Source organism: Halyomorpha halys, unplaced genomic scaffold (assembly GCF_000696795.3).
Source record: "Halyomorpha halys isolate HHAL.00 unplaced genomic scaffold, Hhal_1.1 Scaffold999.1, whole genome shotgun sequence".
NCBI lineage: Eukaryota > Metazoa > Arthropoda > Insecta > Hemiptera > Pentatomidae > Halyomorpha > Halyomorpha halys.
Window position 1 is genome coordinate 48,495 of NW_027106312.1, and position 21,821 is coordinate 70,315.

At 28.9% G+C, this 21,821-nt stretch overlaps 1 protein-coding gene across 3 annotated transcripts; it reads right to left on the reverse strand.

The window, feature by feature from the left end:
• Positions 1-2,015: 2,015 nt before the first annotated feature.
• LOC106687690 (peptidyl-prolyl cis-trans isomerase B) lies at positions 2,016-21,274 on the reverse strand. Of its 3 annotated transcripts, XM_014431711.3 has the most exons (6): positions 21,118-21,274; positions 13,907-14,114; positions 13,651-13,770; positions 12,981-13,063; positions 12,774-12,907; positions 2,016-2,465 (listed from the first exon to the last, which is right to left on the reverse strand). In XM_014431711.3, exons 1-6 carry the CDS (start codon positions 21,178-21,180, stop codon positions 2,366-2,368), a joined length of 708 nt encoding a protein of 235 aa, XP_014287197.1. In that variant the 5' UTR covers positions 21,181-21,274; the 3' UTR covers positions 2,016-2,365. The 3 variants fall into 3 exon arrangements, with proteins under 3 accessions (XP_014287197.1, XP_014287198.1, XP_014287196.1); XM_014431712.3 differs by lacking the exons at positions 2,016-2,465; positions 12,774-12,907; positions 12,981-13,063; positions 13,651-13,770; positions 13,907-14,114 and adding an exon at positions 18,136-19,542 and having other exon boundaries at positions 21,118-21,258; XM_014431710.3 differs by lacking the exons at positions 2,016-2,465; positions 12,774-12,907; positions 12,981-13,063; ... (1 more) ...; positions 13,907-14,114; positions 21,118-21,274 and adding exons at positions 18,136-19,542; positions 19,644-19,670.
• Between the last annotated feature and the right edge of the window lie 547 nt (positions 21,275-21,821).

The window sequence follows — 21,821 nt, forward strand, 5'->3', positions numbered from 1 at the left end:
CCAGTGATAAAACAATCTGAAATAGCTTTAGACCGGCTAGAACTAACTTAACCTACGTGAACCTGAAATAAACCTCTACTGTAGGTTCCACAATTGTTATAGAAATTGTATTTTATTTTTTGCAACTTTCTTATCTGAAATCTAGTTTTTTTAGCTTTTTTTATTTCTTTAGTATTTTAACTAAAAGGTTATTTATATCCCTTCAATGAAAGAAATATATTTCTTACAATAATCTCTCATACTTCAATCTCTGCTTTTTATAATACATGAATTTTTTCATTTATTATTTTCTATCTTAGTATTATTTTCAAACCTTTTTTATTTTTTTTATTGGTAAACAAATCATTTTATCACATTCTTTAATCTTCTCCTGATTCTCAATTGTTGGTTGTTACTTTCTATACCATTCTATCGCATTCTTTGATTATTAATTGTTGACTGTTATTTTCTATACCATTAGCCTTTTTTTTAATAGAATATGATGAAAAACTTTGATTTTACTAATCATTTTAATTTATTTTTCTCCTATCAACTAAATCTTTCTGTTAAAACTACTGTCATTTTTAGTCATATCAAATAAATGAATTAAAATTAAACATGTTTTCTCCTTGAAATGCAATCCTTACTTCACATTTTTGATCATAGGAAACAGTTTGTTTATCGCAGTGTTCCAACCTTTCCCTCTTCCTACCTTATTTATTGGTAGCAGTAGGTATCACAAATGCAAATACACCATGCTACTGCTGCCATTGAAACTTGTTTGTTTATTCATTTTTATCATAACTTTAATTATTGGAGTCATAAAAGAGAGAGCTAAACTATGGATTCATGGTGCTCTGCTCAAAGCCTTCACTTTTCTTTCCTTTTTTAGCTATTAATTATTTGTGCTCTTCTGATGGTCTTCCTCAAACAGATCCTCAAACCAGGTTGAAGTGCTGCAATTTTATGCCTTCTATCTGTCCGTATACAAAACTTTACAGTACAGATAGTTCTCCCTTTCCATTAGACATGGAAAATTCCCCCATGCTCCAGACACCAATCTCCTCCCTATTCATATTTTATGTCCTCACAAATTTGGTTCAGTTTGTGATGATATTCTCAACAATCTCTCAACTGAGCCATTCTTTGTTTCATGGCAAACATGTTCTTATGAGAGAGCTAGAAGTCTAGATTCCATGCTAGTGAAGCTTATTTTAGAATATCTAGGAGTTCATCTCTTTGTAGATTGTTTGTGTCTGAGGTCCGAAAACCTCCATTTATATTCCAACCTTTTTTTTTCTACTCGTCTGGTAATTTCTGACATACAGAGGATTATCTACAGTTTACCACCCTATTCTGATCATGGTGGGAGTGGAAGTTTTCATTCCGTGAGACCGCCATGAAATAAAAGTTGACCTTCCTAGGCTGGATTCAAACCAGTGCTGCTGCAGTTCCCAGGTTATTAAGGTAGATGTCTTAAATCCCTTGGCTACAGATGGTTCCAACTATGTTCCAACCACCTGATTTATTCCCTGACTAATTTAAATTGCTCGTGTTTTTAGGATTGAATATAGATCTATAGACCCAGGAAGTGTCTGTTAAACCTTTGTTCCTATATCTGAAAAATTCTTCTAATTTTATGTCTATAGAATGCCAATTCAGTATTTCAACTAAGTTTAATGATTTTTTCTGTATAAAGGTAATTTAACTTATACTAACACATTAAACATGTTAGTTATTGTTGTGCTGACTCTTACTGCAGAATGTCCCTTTTCGATAGCTACAAGTTATTTTAAGCCAGCTTTGGAAATATGTTCTATTAATGTTTTTATGCAGGAGTAAAACATGATCAAATGTACTATGTAAATAAGATGATATTTATTTTTATTTTGTTACAATCTCTTACAATGAGTATTGAAACATTATATAGAATATGTTCTGTCGAGCTTTTTTTAATAATAATAACATTATATAGAATATGTTTATGGTATAGAGAGATTAAATAAGAATAGTCTATTACAATAATTAGGAAAAATATAAATTCTTAGAATACTCAATATGTGGACTTAACTTTCAGGTAGCTCAATTTATCCACTATTCTACAAGTTTTGAGCATTGAGGAGTATGTATAACAATTTTGATAAACCTACAAAATTAATAAAGATTCTATGAAACTTCATTTACATGACATATACCACTTTATATTGACTATGGAGAATATAAGAAAACATTCTAACTGTCAAAGTATTATTTATTGACTCCTTTAATTTTTTACATCTGAAACAGTGGCTTAAAACTATATCACACTTGTAATTAAAACTAAATATGAGTAAGACTACAGAATATACTACTTATGTTCCAAATGTTCATAAACTATAAGCTATTCTCAGTCAACTTTAAGATTCCTCATGAAAAATTGAAAAATGGCTAGTATAGTAAATGACATTCCGAGAGGTACCACTGAAGCCTTTAGCAGAGTCTGCCAGCTGTAACAAATTTTATTATTATTTTTTGATTGATAATTATTTTCACTAATTTTAAAATTTAAACATTAAACTACTGATATTACATCTCTAATTAATACTTCTAAAATGAATAATAAATGTTTCTAAATATTTTAATTGACCTAATGAACAAAATTGTTGCAAATAGGGTATCAAAACATTTTATGAAAGAAGGGCAACTAAAAAAAATGTATTTTATATCTGTATAAACAAATTAATTAGCATGTTTTATATTTAATTTATAAAGAGGAGTATGGAAAAAATGGAGCAACATGGCCTAGGTCGGGGAACTCATGAGGACCCTGATTCTTCCATTTCAATTTTTTTTTCTTTCTTCCACCTGACCAACGTTAGAGATTGAGATACTAATATTTTCCAAACTTCCTTTTGATTTTTCAAGAAATGTATCCAGTTAATTCTCAGTCCAGTGATTCTCATTTCCAGTTCATTGAGTTAAATAAAAACTTCGATCTTCTGTTGCTGCCGTCAGAATCATTGAAGTGTTTTTTGTTTAAGTATTTGTTTTCAATAAAAAATAATTTTTTTAGATACTTTTTTGAGTTCTGTGAAAGTAAAATTTACTTTTTGTCATAGCTTTGTTCCATTTTACTTTTTGGGGATTTATTCTATGCATAAAATACTTTAGACAAGTGTGATCATAATTGTTAAAACCATTTTGGCACTACAGTTTTTAGGGAAAAACATGTTTTTTTGTTCTTGCGCTCAGGGTGCTTTATTTCTTACACAGGTGTTGGGAGCCAAAATCCTTCAAAATAAAACAAAAAACAACAAATGGCACAGACCATAGAGAAAATAGTTTTTTGTACCCAGGGAGAGGGCTCTTGATTTGTTTAAAACAGCACATCGAAAATTTGATCCAAATACAATACTTATCTTTCCTTGATGGCAAGGAAATTTTTAAAAATGAATCAAAATAGCAAATACATAATTGATATTTTTTCACTTATTCTCGGTTTGGAATATCTTTCTTTTTAAAAAAGCTCCATGAGCTCTGAAGAATATGTTGTTAATAATAATAATAAAAAAAAAAAAAAAAAAAAATGCTATATCAATATAAAATTTAAGACCAAGTTTTTCGACGTTTGAATCTGACCTCAGACTGATAAATGATTAAAGAAATAAATGTGAAATTTTATTTTAAAGAAAAGAGATAATTCACCTAAGTTAAAAAAAATAAATAAATTACACCCCATTTATTTACACAGAAAAAAAATTACAGAAATCACTTAAGACAGATTTTTAATGGGCTTAAGTTATCGGTATACAACGCAATGTACTTAGCATATCTTCCCCACAAGATTTTTTTTTTATTTAAACGGCTTTCTTTACGACTCTGAACAACCATACATACCTCCTAGAGTTTTATTATGAATCGGCTCTGCAATGTAGAACAAAAGCTCTGGGTAATATAGGTCGACGCAATATTTCAAAAATCGTTTTTTACATCATACATAGGTCATAAGTTAATATAAAACCTACTGGATAACCTTAGGTTTCGGATTGAATTAAAAAATATTAAAACTTCGTACTTAATATTTATGAGCCGTGGTTCCCCCCTAGATTTTTGGGACCCAAGAAAAAAAAATAAAGAATATAGTGAACTTATTTGATAGATGATTTCTTACTATAATTAGTAAGGTAACATTGTTGGGTTGACATCTTCTCGGATCACAACCACACCTTTGAAGTAAGTAAGTAGTAAGGATATATGTCGATTCTTCCATAAAGAAAGCTAAGATTCGATGAGCACAATTATTAGTCATCTACTTATCTCTAAAAATAATGGGAGGAGAAGAACCTTTTCTAGATTCCATTCTTCCTATTAATTAAGTTTATGCTCCATTTTCATTTCCAATAATTTATTGCGATTATAGGTAATACAAATTAAAAAGTAATGTATATATATTTGTGTGTGTGTGTGTAACAGGCTGAAGTCTGCTTCCCCTTGGCGAAATCCTGCCTACGCCCATGTGTTTGTTTGTCTGAGTCTACATATATCTTCATCTAAATTCGTATTTCACACAGTAGTTGAACGTGAAATCGTTTCACCTAAAGAAAATTATTTCAACTTTGTGTTTATACCTGAAGTTATTAAAGAAAATTTTATTTTTATGATCGTATAAACAGTTAATTCTTCTTACTAAGTAGAGAAATGGAAATTAAATATTTAAAATAAAAATGAATTGTATCATTTCTAGTTCTTTGGAACATGTTAACATGTTTTATTCTCTCTTTCTTTTCTTCGTTTCACATGGTTAGCAGAGTCATCAATTCTGACTCTTAGTAATATAGTTTTCATTAAAGAAATCAAACATTAGGCTGTAATAACTTCTTTTTCTTTTCCTCTTGGGCTAAATGTATCATTCTAGTGTGTGCAATAAATTAAGGTGGTACTACTGTTACCTAGTTTAAGATCTGTCAGAACATACCTTAAGATGGAAACTACTGATACAGAACGAAATATAAGCATATTTAATAATTTATCAGTTAATAAAGTTTAATACTTGTTTATTGAAATTTCTATTCAGGCTTACATCAATTCAAATAAATGTTTATTAACAATCCTGATCAGAATTTACTTTCTCAAACTAAATGAGTTGGGCATATACATATCATGGTTTCCTTTAGTAATGGCACATCTGACAAAAAAAGTTTTAGTTTTTCCTAGCTATTTAGCTATAATTTTTTTTCAAAAAATTCAAGTTGATTGATTCGATTTTTCTCCCAATCAGGGAATGCTCTTTGATAATATTCTGAAGCAGACACACACTTATACACACAATACAACAGTTAGCGTTTTATCGATTTTCAAATAAAAGTCTTATTCTAGGGAGTAAGTAACTTATACGACTTAGGAGTGATAAAACGAAATAGAGTGCCTGTTTACTGTATCAATATTAAAATAAAATATTTATCTAGTTATTATCAGTCTTAACGGTTTGATCATAAATGATTTTCAGCTTAAAACATAGTTCGAAACTCTGAGGACACAGCCGAAAAGCAATATATATCTAGTGTTATAGAGCAAGATTATATGTTTTTGTTGTAACTTTACATCAGCATAAGCTGAAATACAGTAAATTCGAAACGAAACAAGGTTAATCAATTCTTTAACTACTTAAGATGGCATAATATATTTTCGTTTTTCTTATATAGTATTAAGGCCTATTATTCTCTCTCTTTTTTTTTTTAATGATTTTTTCTCCTGATGGAGTGGAGAAGACCCGTTAGGTTGAATACCTAAGCACGCCTACCACGAACTGGCAAGGTCACTGACATCTTGAATACACTCCAAAAACAAAGATCAGCGGCTTTCTGTTTCGGTCATCTCACCTCTGGCAAGGCCCTACGTGATAGTGAAGTAATCATTAACACAAGAAACTGCAAACATTCTCACAACTGAGTCAAATTATTTAACCTCGGTATTATATTGAGTGGTATTAAAAAACCATTCTTGAGAAATCATAAACATCGGGCGTCAGCAGCGTGAAGAATAGTAAATATTATGAAGATAATTTACTAAAGTTTCCGTGCCCACGAATGAAAATAATCTATTTTATTTTTGTATACAATATTCATGATTTTAACAATCATATTAATGGATAAAGTCACTTAATAAATTCATTTTTCTGGCAGTTAAATAAATTTTTCAATATAAACTGGTTTCTTCTTAAATTTAATGTTTTTGTGACTTGAAGCCATTATTAATTTACACCAAGCTCGGGAACAAACCGAAGGTATACAATTGAAAATGACAAATAATGTTGACAATGTGCGATTTATTTCATTGTTAAGAATAAATAATAAGCAGTCGGGATTTGTGGGATACGAGATTTTTAAGAATGTATCTCAGCCAGAATGTTTAGGCAGCATAAAAATTTCCTATACTCTTTAAATTATAATTTTAGATTATCGATATATAGTCATTAATTTCTTTTAACAAGATAAGTACCCCCAGTTTTGATTTATCGAATAATTTATTTAAAAATTAGGCGTGGCCTTGCTACTCAGCTGAAAGCAGGACTTCATGAATAAATTTAGAAAACTTTAATAATTTCTTCCCTTTTTTTTAGTATCACTTATACCCATATTTTTTACAATATACTCCATTCAACATTCAATATCATTTCTAATCAGACATTGGTAGTTTTCATTCTAGCATTATTGGAATCAATCTCAATTTGAACTTTCTCTCCGCTGTATATCTCTTCTGTCTTCTAGAATAAAACTTATTTCAAGAGAATGGAGATTAATTTTTACCTTTCACCATTGATTTAATAACACGTCAAATTTAATTCAGCTGACATTAATAATAAATAATACAGACATTAATAACACAATACTGTATATTAAAAGAAAGGAAATACAAAAAAATAAAGTGTATGTAAAAGGTTAACGAAGTTATGACAAAATTATTGCGAGTTTCTGGTTTTAAGTTAAGAAGAAAACTATTAATTGGTTTTCTCTAATTTATGTTTTTTTCTGCAGATGTAACGCATTAAAGAAAAACGCACATAATCCCTCACAATTTTATCCAAACCCTACATTACTACTTGTAGTTCAACTTGTTGAAAGTTGAAATTGTACCGTTTCAAGGGATGTATTAGCATTTAGATTTTAAGCTTTTATAAGAAAAATAAGTTTCAAATAAAGAAACACTTTTCAAATGCTTTATTTTTTAACTCTAGTTCAAATTTGTTTTATAGAAACTAGATTATGGCCTTTCGTGTAGTTCATAATAACCTAAATTACCGTAAACAAAAATGTTATGTGTAGAATGACGGAGCAGTGTAGACGTTATTGTAATTTTTTCACATTAAAAAAATTACTTACAGTAAAGCAGGCAAATATTTTTTATAATCCAATCCGATTCGATTTTAGAGTCTTTAAAAAATCCTTAAACGCGGCTTTATCAAAATTAAAAAAAATATTTTATTCACCTGCTCAGGGTAGAAAAAAAATTGTGAGATAGCTATAATATGGGGGCATTCTTTATTGGGATTTAATGGTTTTTTAAAGACGTTAACAACAAACTTCCTTTTTTCCAAAAACAAATAATTGAAACGACCTTTGAGTATTGTCATTTTATCTAAATTTAAATGCATTTAATACAATCGGAAATACTTAAATAAAAAAGTAAACCAATTGATATATTATTATGCCTTTTAGTATACTATTGAACCAATTTGGAACTATCAATCACCATTCTACACGAAACCTAGTGGTAATTTAGGTTATTTTTTAAATTGGATGAAAAAGCACAAACTGGACCTACTTAAACAATTTAGAACTTGAGAAAAAATATTTGAGTTTTTCTTTATTTGAAGCTACGTTTTCTTTATTATGAAGGCATTTAATCTAAAAGGTATTGATATGGATTGAAAGGGTAGATTTCACTTTTCCAACAGTTATAGTGACGTTGGATTTAGATACAATTTTAGTTATGGACGTTGTTAGTTATTATATCAGCAGGAAAAAATATCCCCCCAAAATTTCTAATTTCTAATTTTTACCTTCTATGAAAATTCACATATGAGGGTTTAAAGAACGCTTAAATCTGAATTGACTTTTTCTTAAAAAACATTTTTTTTTTTTTGCTGAAAAGTAGAACGTGTTTTGATTTTTGTGATTTTTTTTTAGATTTAAATTTATTTAATACAATTAGCAATATATATATATATTTTTATTCTAAACGATAAAAACAAATCTATTAATATATAATAACCTTTAAATGCATACGAAACAAAGGTAGATATAAAAAATAAAATATTTTTTCCTCCGGTTTTACAGCGCATTGGCATGAACTTATCGAATAGTTTTGGACCCAGCAATAGAAAAAAAGGTTTCATTGCAATCGGAGTTTCCATGGCCGAAGCCTCCTCATCTAAGTTACGATAAAACTTAATTTAACAATCACTTTCACTTCTCGGCACGATTATGACCTCCATCAAACTTCCGTCTGTCCTTTCATCCAAAGAATTTCGCAAACTAACATTGTAAAATATTTAAGATTCATTTTAGCTAGAAGGGTAATATCGGACCAAACACGGTTAATGAATTCTTCTTACAATTTATGATTATTCCATGTTTTTCTACCTTCTGGATCAGCTCGTGCTCGTTCGAATCCGGTCTGCGAGAGTTGAATATTAGGGGTATTCATGATCTTTGGTTTATAAAGCGTGTTAAATGGAAAAACTCATGTTAAATCGAAAAAAATTGCCTTCTTTTACCGTGGTAAAACGAAATAACATTTAACATGGCTGAGAGTCTGTTACTTGGTCTGTTAAATGGAAAATGACGTCACACAATAGACCAGTTGAGATCGCCGCCATTTTTGTTGTTGTGACAGCTCAGTTCTTTCGTGTGTTTGTGGTATTCATATCCCTGTAATTAAACCAGAATGGATAATTTTAATGATACATTTGAGAAAAAAAAAAAGTAAAAAAACCAATGTAATTTCATTCTACTATCTGAAAATTTGTAAACACTCGCCAGAAAAAAAATCGCACTATATGAACCATGTAATTATTCTTAGGGGACATATGTCCCAGAATAAAGTTATTTATTCATTTCATTTCATAAGCTAAACTTTCACAGAAATTCCACTTTTCACTCACTCTAGGCATGTTGTAATTAATTACTTAAATCAAAACTGAAGTAAACAATAACATGAGGGTCTGGAAGGAAGGTTATAAACATAAAGGCTTATACAACAAGTTGCTGAGAAAATCCGCTAGGGGCTCTTATGCATTTAACGTTTAACATGACTTTAAATAGGGCTGCTCACAATCTTATACTTATAACATTTAACATGGTAAAACATTTAACATTTAACACATCATGAATACCCCTATTGTATCGCGTAGGGCCACGGCTGTTTCCTTTGCTTGAATACGGGCAAAAGGTGTTTTCGGTTTAGTTGTTTCATTATCTTCAAGAGATTTTTGCGAACTGTTTTCTTGAATAGACACTTTTTGCTTTGCGACAAGTTGGAAGCAGTTTTTTCTTAGATAGTGACATATTTTGAACTAAACTTTTTAGTTAATATCAACCTACTAATTATTTATGGCAGAAAGGCAAAGCAGAGCGTGGAGTAAGTTTTTTTTAATCCTAATTATTTAAAATCTTTTTCATTTTTGTCACAGCAACTTTTATATTTTTAAGGTAATTTCTATGTTCTTTGTAGACCTTTCTTTAAATATTGTATAATTACAATGAAAATATAACTTGGTTAATTCAAAGATATTGTTTCTTAAAAACCGATTCAACTTGAAAAATGGGTTAAGTCCTGACCACTATTTGTTTATTTAGTCGATTTAGTTCTTAGAGACACCAATATCTAATTAGAAGACATTAATATTTGATAAAAGTTTTTGGAAGAAGATAGTTGACCGTAAGAAGTAGACCGTAGTAAGATAGTCCGGGTGGCGGTCAATAATGGTGTCAAAATAGTAAAAAAAAACTATTTTGATACCTTTATTGACCGCTACCTGGACTATCTTCCTACAATATACAATTAATTTTATATATTCTTATTTATAATTTATAGTTTATATTCTTCTGTAAAATTAGCATTATATAAGATGTGCCACTATTCAAGAAAAACAGGGATATGTCATATATAAATACATACATATGTATCACATTATATATATACAGGGCCGTGGAAAGAAATCAATGGAACCTGGGACAAATATTCCCCAGACCAACACATATATTGAATTCACCACTGAAACTTAACCTTCACCTTTATAATGTTTGACCTGTTTTGGAGAAAATGGTAAAAAAGTGTAACTGGAGATATGGAATGGCTCTCTTATATAAGCCTGGATTTTAGCGGAAAACATTCAGTCAAATCACAGGCATGTTTTTAGCTTGAATACGTAATTTAATTTTCTGAAAAATTTTCGTTTTTGAAGTAGACTGTTCAAATACATACATTACATTGATATACACAATGAACATTTTAAAAGACTTAATTGTTTGGATTGAGGAGACCTTAAAACAGGTATTTCAGTTAAAAACTCGGATTCGAAATGTTGCAAGATCGCACTACTTCCTCATACCATATTTTATTACATGTGTAGGTAGTTGACAGTAAAAGGTAATTTTTATCATGAATAAAACAATGGCATTATATTAGACATGTAAATGAAGATAGGAAAACGTCATGAAAAGTTCAATCATCATTCCTTCATTGAAATGATTTTATTCAAAATTTGGGTTAAAATGTCAGTGTTTCTGCATGTGCTCCCGGACTACTATGGCATACTATCACGGTTTCTGCGGTCCCGCCCGGAATTAGTTTTAGAAAAAGGCCCATAAAAACAAGCCACTTTAACAAAATGAGTACATTGGATGTTTTGTTTAAGGAGGGTTGACGATTCTTTACATAAGGCACATTTACACGTGAGTTTCTTTTCATGGCAGTACTATAATCCAGGAAAGTTGCTACAACTTATTGAACGGTGAGAGAAGGGACTTAATCTAAAACTTTCCAACAATTTTAAAGGCTTACCGGAGGTACACAAGTATTTCCTGAAATTATTCATGTATTTCCTTTTTCAAACTATAAGAATAATGTTTGGCACACTGACCTCCCTAAATAGCTTTTGAAAGCTCTCTTGGGTATAATAATTTCTTCAGTAATGTTTTAGCACTATTTTGGTAGTTTAAAGTTTGTTTTCAGATCTCGAATTTCCCCATTTTTCCCCCCTTTCCCTCCATACGAACATCTCTGACTATCACAACAGTTACGGCAATGCTTATTAACAAGCTGACAGTTAACTGACTTCCTTGATCGTTCAACCTTGTAAATAAATGTCAGAAACTGATAATTTGTTAATTGTTGACCGTAGATTCAGAGTTAGGAAATTATGGAGTGAGGTCAGTAGAGTAATAATGAACACAAATAAAATTTGTAGATCCACCAGTGGACATATTATTCTGATTAGAAAAATTAATAGTTAAAAAAGATAAAAGACTATAAAAATTATATTCGGTAGCGAATCATCATCTTGGTATGAAACGTAGGGGTATTTTTTGAGAACTACTGTCGCTACCACTAATGTTGTGTAAACTGAAATCTGCTGTTGAGCTATCAGGACTTACCTAACTTATATGAATAAAAAATTCAGGGTTTCAATGATGATTTCTGCAAAGAAAAAAAATAAGCTATTTGATAAGAAAATATTTTATAACAAGACCTGATAATGAATACTTTAATAAGATGTAAAATTTACCATATAAAGAGAAAATTTTCCAAAAGATAACTTCTGAAATGGATGTCCAATAAAAATGAATATTTATATTTGAATATAGAACCCCTTCCCCACCAAAAAAAAAAAAAAAATGGTTAAAATCGGCGATTACCTCTCTTTTTTAGTACCAATTTGTTTGTAATTTTCAAAGTTTTTATGGAATTGTGAGTGTTTTGGTCTTATAGAGAAACCATAAATATGTAGAGGATAACTAAGGGTTATATTGAATTTTAAAATGATTTATTATTAAACCATTTATCACCACAATGTATTATCTAAAAAAAAAAAATTCATTCTACAAATATTTATTTAAAATAGCCATAGATATTATTACAATTATTTATGTCTGTTTATAGCCCATTTTGATTTCAGGGGAAAAAAAAATCGCACATCAATGAAATGAAATTATTTTTAAGCTTCATAACTAAACCCAAAAAGCCCTTTTATTGTTTATATAGCTCTGAATGGAAAGAGTTATAAAAATGTAAGTGATATCTAAAGAAAATAATTTATTTTAGTGTTATGAACATAAATAATTATTGCTAAAATCAGGTACTTTCAGAAGGTACCTGATTTTATGATAAATTAAAAATAATACATAAACTGCTGAAAGGATGTAGGAATGACTTTCTATCTTAAGCTATTCAAAAAGCCAAACCAAATCATTATTATGTTTTCTTATAGTAGGAAAATAAAAGGGGTAATTTACAAAAGGAAAATATAATCTATATTTAAAAAACCATTTAATGCTTCAGCAATACAAATACAAAGGTTTAAGTAAAGAACTACCAAATAAAGTTAACAAAAGTTACCATCTACTTAAAACATTACAGGATAGAACATTGCTTAAACTAAAATACAACACAACTTATACAAAACAGAAATATGCTACAATTAAAATAAAAATACAGTATACACCAAATAATTGAACAGTTTTTTATTATATTAACCACTTAAAAAATATATATTATACTATGTAAAATAAAAGAATATTATAGGAAAAATTTACTCATTTTTAATAATGTAGGGATTAGGTGTTGGAATTTCTCCACAATCTTTAATTCTAACATCATTTAAAGGTTGGTCATTGTTATCTGTTTTAAGATTTTCGATGGTGTGAACAATACGCTGACCCTCAACGACCTTTAAAAACAACATAGAATTAGTTATTAAAATGTATTTTATATAATTGTTTCACTTCTAAAATGGTATTTACCTTTCCAAAAATTACGTGATGTCCATCCAACCAGGGTGTTTGGATGGTTGTAATGAAAAACTGTGACCCATTTGAATTTGGACCTGTAGCAAGAATATATGAACAATATAATGTAATAATGCAAAAACAATTAGAGCTATTAATATAACATGGATGGTATGATGATGATGTAGCATGTAATAAAAACATTTCATTAAAATAGTGTGACCAGACTTAAATGCCCAATTTTCTAAAATACTTTCTCTAAAGTGCCTTTAATTAATTTTGTTTGTTTCAAATATTGTCTAAAGGAGGAAATAATTATTTTCGTGTTTCCATAACTGTTATGACGATATCTTTTTAAGACTATTGTTGTAATAATAATCATGGAAACACGAAAACACATTAATAGCTGTTTTTGTCTAACCAATCAGTAGATATATGAAAGGAAGAATAATTCTCAATAATATCATGAATAATAAAAATGTCATATTTAAAATGAGCTGTATGATGCATGCACGGCACTAGTTTTCTCCTAATTATAATGTTCATTGTATTAAATTTTATAATTTATTCCAACTCAAACTTAAAGTAAATATATTTTGCGTGTATTACAATACTTCTGGCTAATTACCTGATCAGGCAATAACTTTATTATGACTAAATGTTACCAGTGAATTAAGATATTTACCTCTGTTTGCCATACTCAAGAAACCTGCGGAAGTATGTTTAATCGTAAAGTTTTCGTCTTCAAATTTATCGCCGTAAATACTAACTGATCCTGTCCCATCTCCATTCATAATATCTCCACCTAAAAAAATAAAATAAATGTAACCAACCAATAACTCCCTGCTAGTATCTAGGAAGTGAAAGTTTAAAAACTTCATTTATTGATTATATATATATATATGTATATTATCTTAACGATAACTAAGATTAAATCTTACCCTGAATCATGAACTTCTTGATGACACGATGGAACTTAGATCCTGCGTATGTTTTCCCATTTATTCCTTTCGTTGCAATTTTGTAGAAATTGTTTACGGTTTTAGGTACATCTTTACCAAACAATCCAATGACAATCCTACCGGCATCTTTTCCTCCTATGGTTATATCAAAATAAACTTGCTTTGTAACCAGTAGTTCCTGTTCACTCTAAAAAATAATAATAATTTTATAAATTTTTAATTTTTTTTCTCTTTAGCAGTCATCATAAAATAAAAATAACAAAAAAACTAGATCGGATCTAGATATTTATCTTTAACATAATAATAAATAAACTCCTTCTCGGGCTCTATATTTGATTTAAAGTTATAACATTTTGCAGCTAAAACCAGGAAAACAAGAATCATACCTGTACACTGCTATACATCTATGGCCCAAACATTCAAACTATTATCAACATTTCTGTAAAAAACGTAATAAATGTGAGAAAAATCTTCCAAGTCAAGTGGGATTTGAACACGAATATTTTAGGTATTAGTCTTACTGTATACGGAGAATAATATAAAATGAAACTTCCTCTTCAGTGGAACACTCTCAATTGGATGCGCCAATACTTTTTATAAACATGCTAATTTTTTTAGTATATAACTGGAAGATTAAAAAAAGCCTAATTTCTCAAAAGAAGTTTTGAGATTTCCAGGAGAAACTTGGTTTTTCAAAGTTTTTCGATTGCATTATTAATATGTGTTCCATCTCATTCACCTAATCGATGTATTTTTCATGGATAAAGGAATAATTGATCTTTTTTTTTAGTTTCTACCTTTTTCATGTCAGCGCCTCAATTGCTATCAAAACCTTGAGCTTTATTAAGTATGCCAATTGTTGTTTCTTGATTGCTCGTTAAATAAAAATATCTGATTATAATTTTGTATGATTTACTAACATTGTAAATTTAGAAAATAAACTGAGGCGGCCATCAGCGTCAATCAATATGGGCCATTGGCAAAGAGTGGATCGAGCCCCTCCCGTTTTAGTACTTTTTTTTTATTTCTTAATGGATGAAATTTTAAAACCTTGTACTGTCTTATTTTGAAATTTATTCTTAATCTGATTCAACATAAAGTAAAAAAAATTAAAAACTTTTTAAATATTTCAATCAAGGGATTTAACAATGCACTGTGATACATCCTCAACAAAACACCCCAATGTGGCCATAATCCGAATGATTCCTCAACGTACAAGAAAAATTAATAATTAAAAATAATAAACTATATTTTAGCCATAACGTTTAAATAACAAATGTGATTAAACCACTTTTCAACATACAAAAAATACTAATAATAACTCAACGTTTTATTTTTAACCTTCTCATTATGATTTTTTTTTATTTATGGGTGTTTTGGCAACTCAGAGGTTTAGATGGAAAAAAGTACAATAAGTAATTAAAAACATTTATTCAATTACACATATCACTGTAAATTCTGTGAAGTTTTACAGCTGCTTCATTAATCTTCCGTACCAGCGATATGGTCTCCTAATTGTTACACTTCACATAAAGCGGTGGTTATATGGTGACGGTGACAGCATAAACATCGTGTAAACTGACATTTACTGTTCTGCTGCCAGAAGTTGCAAGATAATTGGTAGTACTAGCAACTATCAAGTTCGTAGCATGCGCTATAATATACATGTTCGTTCTCAACCAGTGGTCCGCGGTGGGATTTAGCAGCACATATTTTATAAGAAAGTTAAAACTGTTTTATTATTACTTTAACTGATGTTTTAATGTTGGCTAAAAGGTAAAAAAACTAGTAAATACATTATTAAAATTCCTCAGATCACACTTTTAAACAACTTAAAAATATCAAATATTTTCCAAGGGGGACTCTCCTTTGCCTGTCAAGAATTGCCCGCTGGGTGACGTGATGGACGCGAGTTGGACTGTGGAAAAACACACGTTTTGCAGGAATTCTTCTCATCGCGAAGGTGGGGGGGGGGGTGGGAACTGTAGATCGCTGAAGAAAAAGTTGAATTGAACCTTGTTCAGTTGAAAAACATGTTCTGATTAATATTGTTAAATTTTATTTTACTATTTATAATTAAGTTTGATAGGATTTTAATAAGAAAATAGCCTAAATAAACTAATAAAATAATAATTATTATTAACTGTTTGTTCTTTTTTTGACCGCAACCCTGACCATCTTCTTATATTTAAGTTTTACGGTCAACTATATATATAAAATAATGTTTGTAATAAATTGATAATGTTGCCTGACTTGATTGAGAGAAAGGTTAATTAATATTGTTGTTGATGAATGAGTGATACTGTTAAAATAAATTGAAATTTATTATTATTTATTATGCAAGTATTTATATGTTTATTAAAAAGTGCCACATATAGGTAATTTAACTTGAAATAGGCAAATTAATTAACAAATAAATATGATTCTCTAGTTTGTTGTTTCATAATAGATTTTTCACAACTTTGACTACATTATATTAGTCCTGAGCAGAATAGCCTACAATTTTTTTGAGTTGATGTGATGTAAAGGTATGCTAATTTACTACTAATAATGCTTTTTAAAATTGTTGATAATAAAAGCTGTTTATTATACATGGTTCTTGATAATGGCCTCAATCAACTTCTAGATTAGAGACATCGTGAAAGACAGGCGAAAACAGGCTGATTGTTGTGGGATGCTGGAAAATCGTGTCCATTGCGAACTGTTATCAACAAGTGCAGGAAAATGTGGCCCAATCAACATTGGTGTGCACTCAATCATATCCTCATGTTATTACGTTCCCCATCCCGTGCGCAACCCTCAACAGTCAGTCTAGGATAAAAGTACTCAAATTTTATATCAGATAAATTCTATACACTTAATTTAAAATTTCGATTCAAAAAAATTACAGTTTAAATGATATAAATTTTGAAATATAATTAACTTTTTTAAGTAAGGATAATATAAAAGAGTTTTCAATTTTTTTCTACCCATGCCCCCTGACTACTGGCGGCCCTGTTCCTAGGTCGCAACAATCATTCATGTTTTTTTAAGGCCAATTTAAATACCCCTCTCCACCTCCTCCCCCCCTCCTCCGGCATATTACAGTTCCGCAACCTCTATTCTCAATAATCGAGCTCGGTATACATTTACATTTTCTTTACGATGATTTTTTTTTCTTCTAAACATTAAGAATTAATTTCCATACCTCTAAAAGACTACACTATATTTTTTTAGGAATTAAAATTAAATAATGTCATTTAATTTTCGTCATTTATCTAATTCTGGACTTGTATTAATATGATAAGCCTTCAAGAATAAATTCATATCAAATAAAATTTAAATAAATTGTTTCAAGACTATTAACAAACATTGTGTACAGAATACTCAAAGCTTCAACTAATAAGATTACGATTTTTGTAGTGCTTCTCACCTAAATCCTATACTTCAAGGGATATATCTTCAAAAAATTATGAGTACCTTTAACAAATTCCTAGTACAGTAAGTTTTTGTAATTTTATCATTACCTAGGTTTTAGTTTATACCCCTTCACACCATTTCAAAATTTATAAGACATTTAGTTTTGTTAGAAGAAAAAAAAAAAAATACAAAGCATGAGTAAGAACAAACATTATATTTCTAATTACAAATTCAAACATAGCTACATCCCATATTTTTAAAATTAATAAAAATTATTTTCTAATTAATTTCACTTGCCTATATATTTTTACTTAGTTATCTTAATAAAAGGTACAATTTTCCAGGGGCACTTTGAAGTTTTTAATAGATGAATATATAAAAGGAATCAAACATATCCACAAAATCCTGCAATAGAAAAGCTAACAGATAAATAAAATGTATTTGATTCCTCAAAAAAGATAATACTAATTAATTCAAAAAACCTATTTAAAATTGCTGTAGTCAATACAGTGGTGATTTATTAATAAATACCATATGAATATTTTACAAAATCTATTAAAGGAAAACAGATAAGTATCACAACCCACGAGATCTATGTTCTATATTCCACTTAATATCTTTTAACTTTCATTAAAATGTCTCTTCTTGTTATTTTACTGAGATAACAAATATTAATCCATTCAAAGTTCAAAATATAAAAAACTGTACTTGTAAGTGTAATTTTTAAGATTGTTTTTAAAATTTTTATAAATGAAATGTATCATTTTTTAAAAATTTAAACAGGAAATCTGCAGGTAAATTGAAATGCTAGGTACACTATATGTTGTATTTATTATAAACTATTAGATCATACAAACAGTATCTTCTAAATAAATAAAATATCAGCATAATTTTTAAAAAATAAATAAAAAATCTGTAGTAAAGAAATTAACATAATTGCACAGGTTATAATAATAAATTAGGCACTCTGTAATAAAACATTGGTAACAGAAAACAATGAATGATTTTACAATATTAAAATGTTTGTTAATTAAAACAATTTATCTACAACTGGTAGTCACTACTGTTACTTGTTGTAACTTAATACAAACATTATTATTTCAAAAATACTGATTACCCAAAAAATCTCTAAAAAATCTAGAAAACCAGCCCAAAATCAATGATGGCAAATGATTCAATTCACAATAAATGTTGGATGCCATTTTTTATGACTGAATGCCTCAAATTATTAAAAAATATGATTACATATCACAGAATCATGTCCCTTTTGGGCATAGTACTAGTAATCGCAGTCACATAATCCAATATATTCATGCTAAAAATACACGATTTCCCTCATATTTACCATATACCAGGATAGCATAAGTATCTATAGTTTTAATATATCATATTAAACCAGGCACAAAATGATAAAAGAATTTTTACCAATGACAATATCGATATTCAAGTCTTTTTCCTTGTCATTTTCATTAATAGAACCATATTAATAAAAACAACTAAAACAATTATAATTAATATCCAAATCCAGCATTGTGATGTTCTACGTGTATTTTCTTGCAATTTATCAGATTGGATTCGCAGATGATCAATATTATTATCTGCTAATTGAGAAGACTTTTCGACATTAACACTATCATTTCTTATTATGTTCCCTGCTATGAGTGATTGTTCTTTAATATTCCTAGCCAATACCAACATATTATCTGCTATTTTTTCTTGCATTGTATGATGGTATTTTAAAATATCATCCAAGTCTGTGGAATCATCACTTTTCAACACAGATGCTCCAGTCCGTTTCCTTAATACAGATTCACTTTTACCAAACAAATCATCCCGAACTTCTGTATTAATTGTTTCATTAGCTGAATGTTCAATATCTCGATTTGAATTAGAACCCAATGTTGGCTTAGGAGTTGCTTGATAAGTCTTCATTTTATCAAGTGGATTTTCAACTTGTTGAACATTAACAATACCCTTTAAAAAAGCCAATCTTTTCCTATAAGATGCCATTACATCATCTGTAGGTTTATACGACTTATTATCCAGCTCTTCAATCATATTTTCGAGACTTTCGATGTATTTTTCAAGTCTCCAGTCAATTTCAACCTGTTCTTCGAATTTTTGATTTGACATTTCCTCACACCGTTTGAGAAGCCTCTTAATATTGGTTTCATCATGGTATGCTGTGCTGCTAGAAAATACCATAACAAACGACTCTGAAAGAAAAAATAACGAAAATACAATATATAAAAAATAAATAACTACTCAAATCCACGCCAATGAATATAAAAGAACACTTAAATAAACAATAACCTACAATAACCTCTCCGAACAGCCGACTGTAAAAGCTTGTTAATTCTTATATCGATAGTACAATTTACTTGTTTTTTTTTTCAAATGATTAATATTCAATTACTACGCTAAGTATCAGGAATATTTAAGACATTCAGCAGTAATAAAGAATAAAATTAAAAATTGAGAAATTATGATTAAAATTTTGTGCGAAAACTGTATTCATTGATTGTTCTATTAATTCTAATTACAAATTTAAACATAGATCTTTTTACAATGATAAAGATTTGTATACTGATATAAGGAAATCCTAAAACTAATTAATTAACAAATACTTTTCGGTGGTAAAAGACAATCTCCTGAAAAATAATGAACATATCTCTAAAAGCAATAGCTAATCAAAGAAACGGTCCAGTCTTTTATTCTGGATAATATTGATTCGATTGAGTTATTCCGTTCTAATCATCTTACTTCGTTTCTTTTAATACTGATAAAGACTAAAATTTTAGTTTATGAGGAAATAATCTTTATGATTAAGATATTTTATGAGAAACAATTGTTGTAATTAAAATTATTTAATGGGGAAGAATTTGTATGATTAAACTTCTTTTGGAGAAAAAAAATTGTATGAAGAAAGAATCTTTAGACATCTAAGGAGCAGATTGACAGATCTCACTCCTGTCAATGCGTTTTCCAAAAACAGTCATTAACTTAATTTCTTAAATGGTGCATTTTTTATTACGCTATTTGTTTTTGATTGAGTCCAAAATTAATTAAAATTTTAATAATATCAATACCGTCTTTTAACCATGATATCAAATTACCAACCAGAATTCAATATTGGTTCAACTTGAAAGGACCCAAGAACTTTGAGTTCATTTACATGTTCCAGGTTTTTAGAGGAATCAGGCGGAGATGGACAATATTTTATATTTTAATATTTATTGAATTCTATAACAATATGCTCCCTATATGTAGTTGTCACTTTTTAAGATTTTTTTTTAAAAAGTGTTTTATTTTAAAGACTATGTATCTTTAAACTTAAAAAAAACAAATAACTTAGGAATAACATGCAATGAAGCTACCCCAACTGCTATTGGTGCACCATTTCCTTTTTATGAATTAATGTTAATTACTGGAGGAATTCAATTCGTGAATCACATGATACTTAATCATAGATTGCATTTTTATGTACGACATTCTCTCCATTTTTCAAAAACAACAAATGTCAATAAAAATATAAAGTAAGAAGGGATAAAAAAATATTTTATTTTTCGATACCATCGTATAGTTTTAAAACAATGGTGTAATGAAATAATTGCGATTGCTTTGAGTTAATGAATGAAAATTATGATATCTTACTAACAACCACTATATTTTATTAAAGAAAAATTAAATTAAAATATCCTAACTTTATATATGAAGAATATGTTTTTAATAATTTATGGAATAGCACCTCAGTAAAACCAATGTACGCTTATGATAAACCATATACTTACGCTCACACTTATTGGTGAAGCGAGAAACAAGAAGAAAGGAAGCAAAACTAGTCCGGAATACATCCTGTCGGACGGCAACTCCGAGAGTAATGATGGAACCAAGAAGCACTGACAACTCCCACACCTCTCTAGATAGCAGCACCTCCTCCTTTATCCTTTTGCTAACTAGGACACAATTTATTTTATTTGTTACCCAATTCCGGTAGACACTAATTTAATTTATCAAATTGTTATATCAAAAATAGCTTTAGAAATTCTTTTTTTCTTTTTAATTTTACTAGATAAAACTATTTGTAAGTATTTTAACGAAACCAAATATTAGTAATATGATTTATTTTGCTTTTAGCATATATTTTCCTGCTGATGTCAACTTTGTATCACCATAGAAAAATATTTTCAATTTAACTAAATTTATAATTTACTTCAGACACATTAAAGAGGGCTCTACTACTGGTTTAATCAAAGGGTGTGAAATAAAAAATTTATTCCTGTAATTTCACATTAAATAATGTTTTTAAGAGAAAAGTTCTTATTGCAAAAAAAAAAGTACTCTTATCATAAAAATTATGCTTCTTAATACCTGTATTTTATATAGATTCATGTAAGAAAAAATGTATTTCTAGATTTTTATCAATTGATGTAGTAACGTATCCGTTTCAATGAAGAAGTTTATAAGTCTAGTTATTTAGGCAATGAGTTATCAA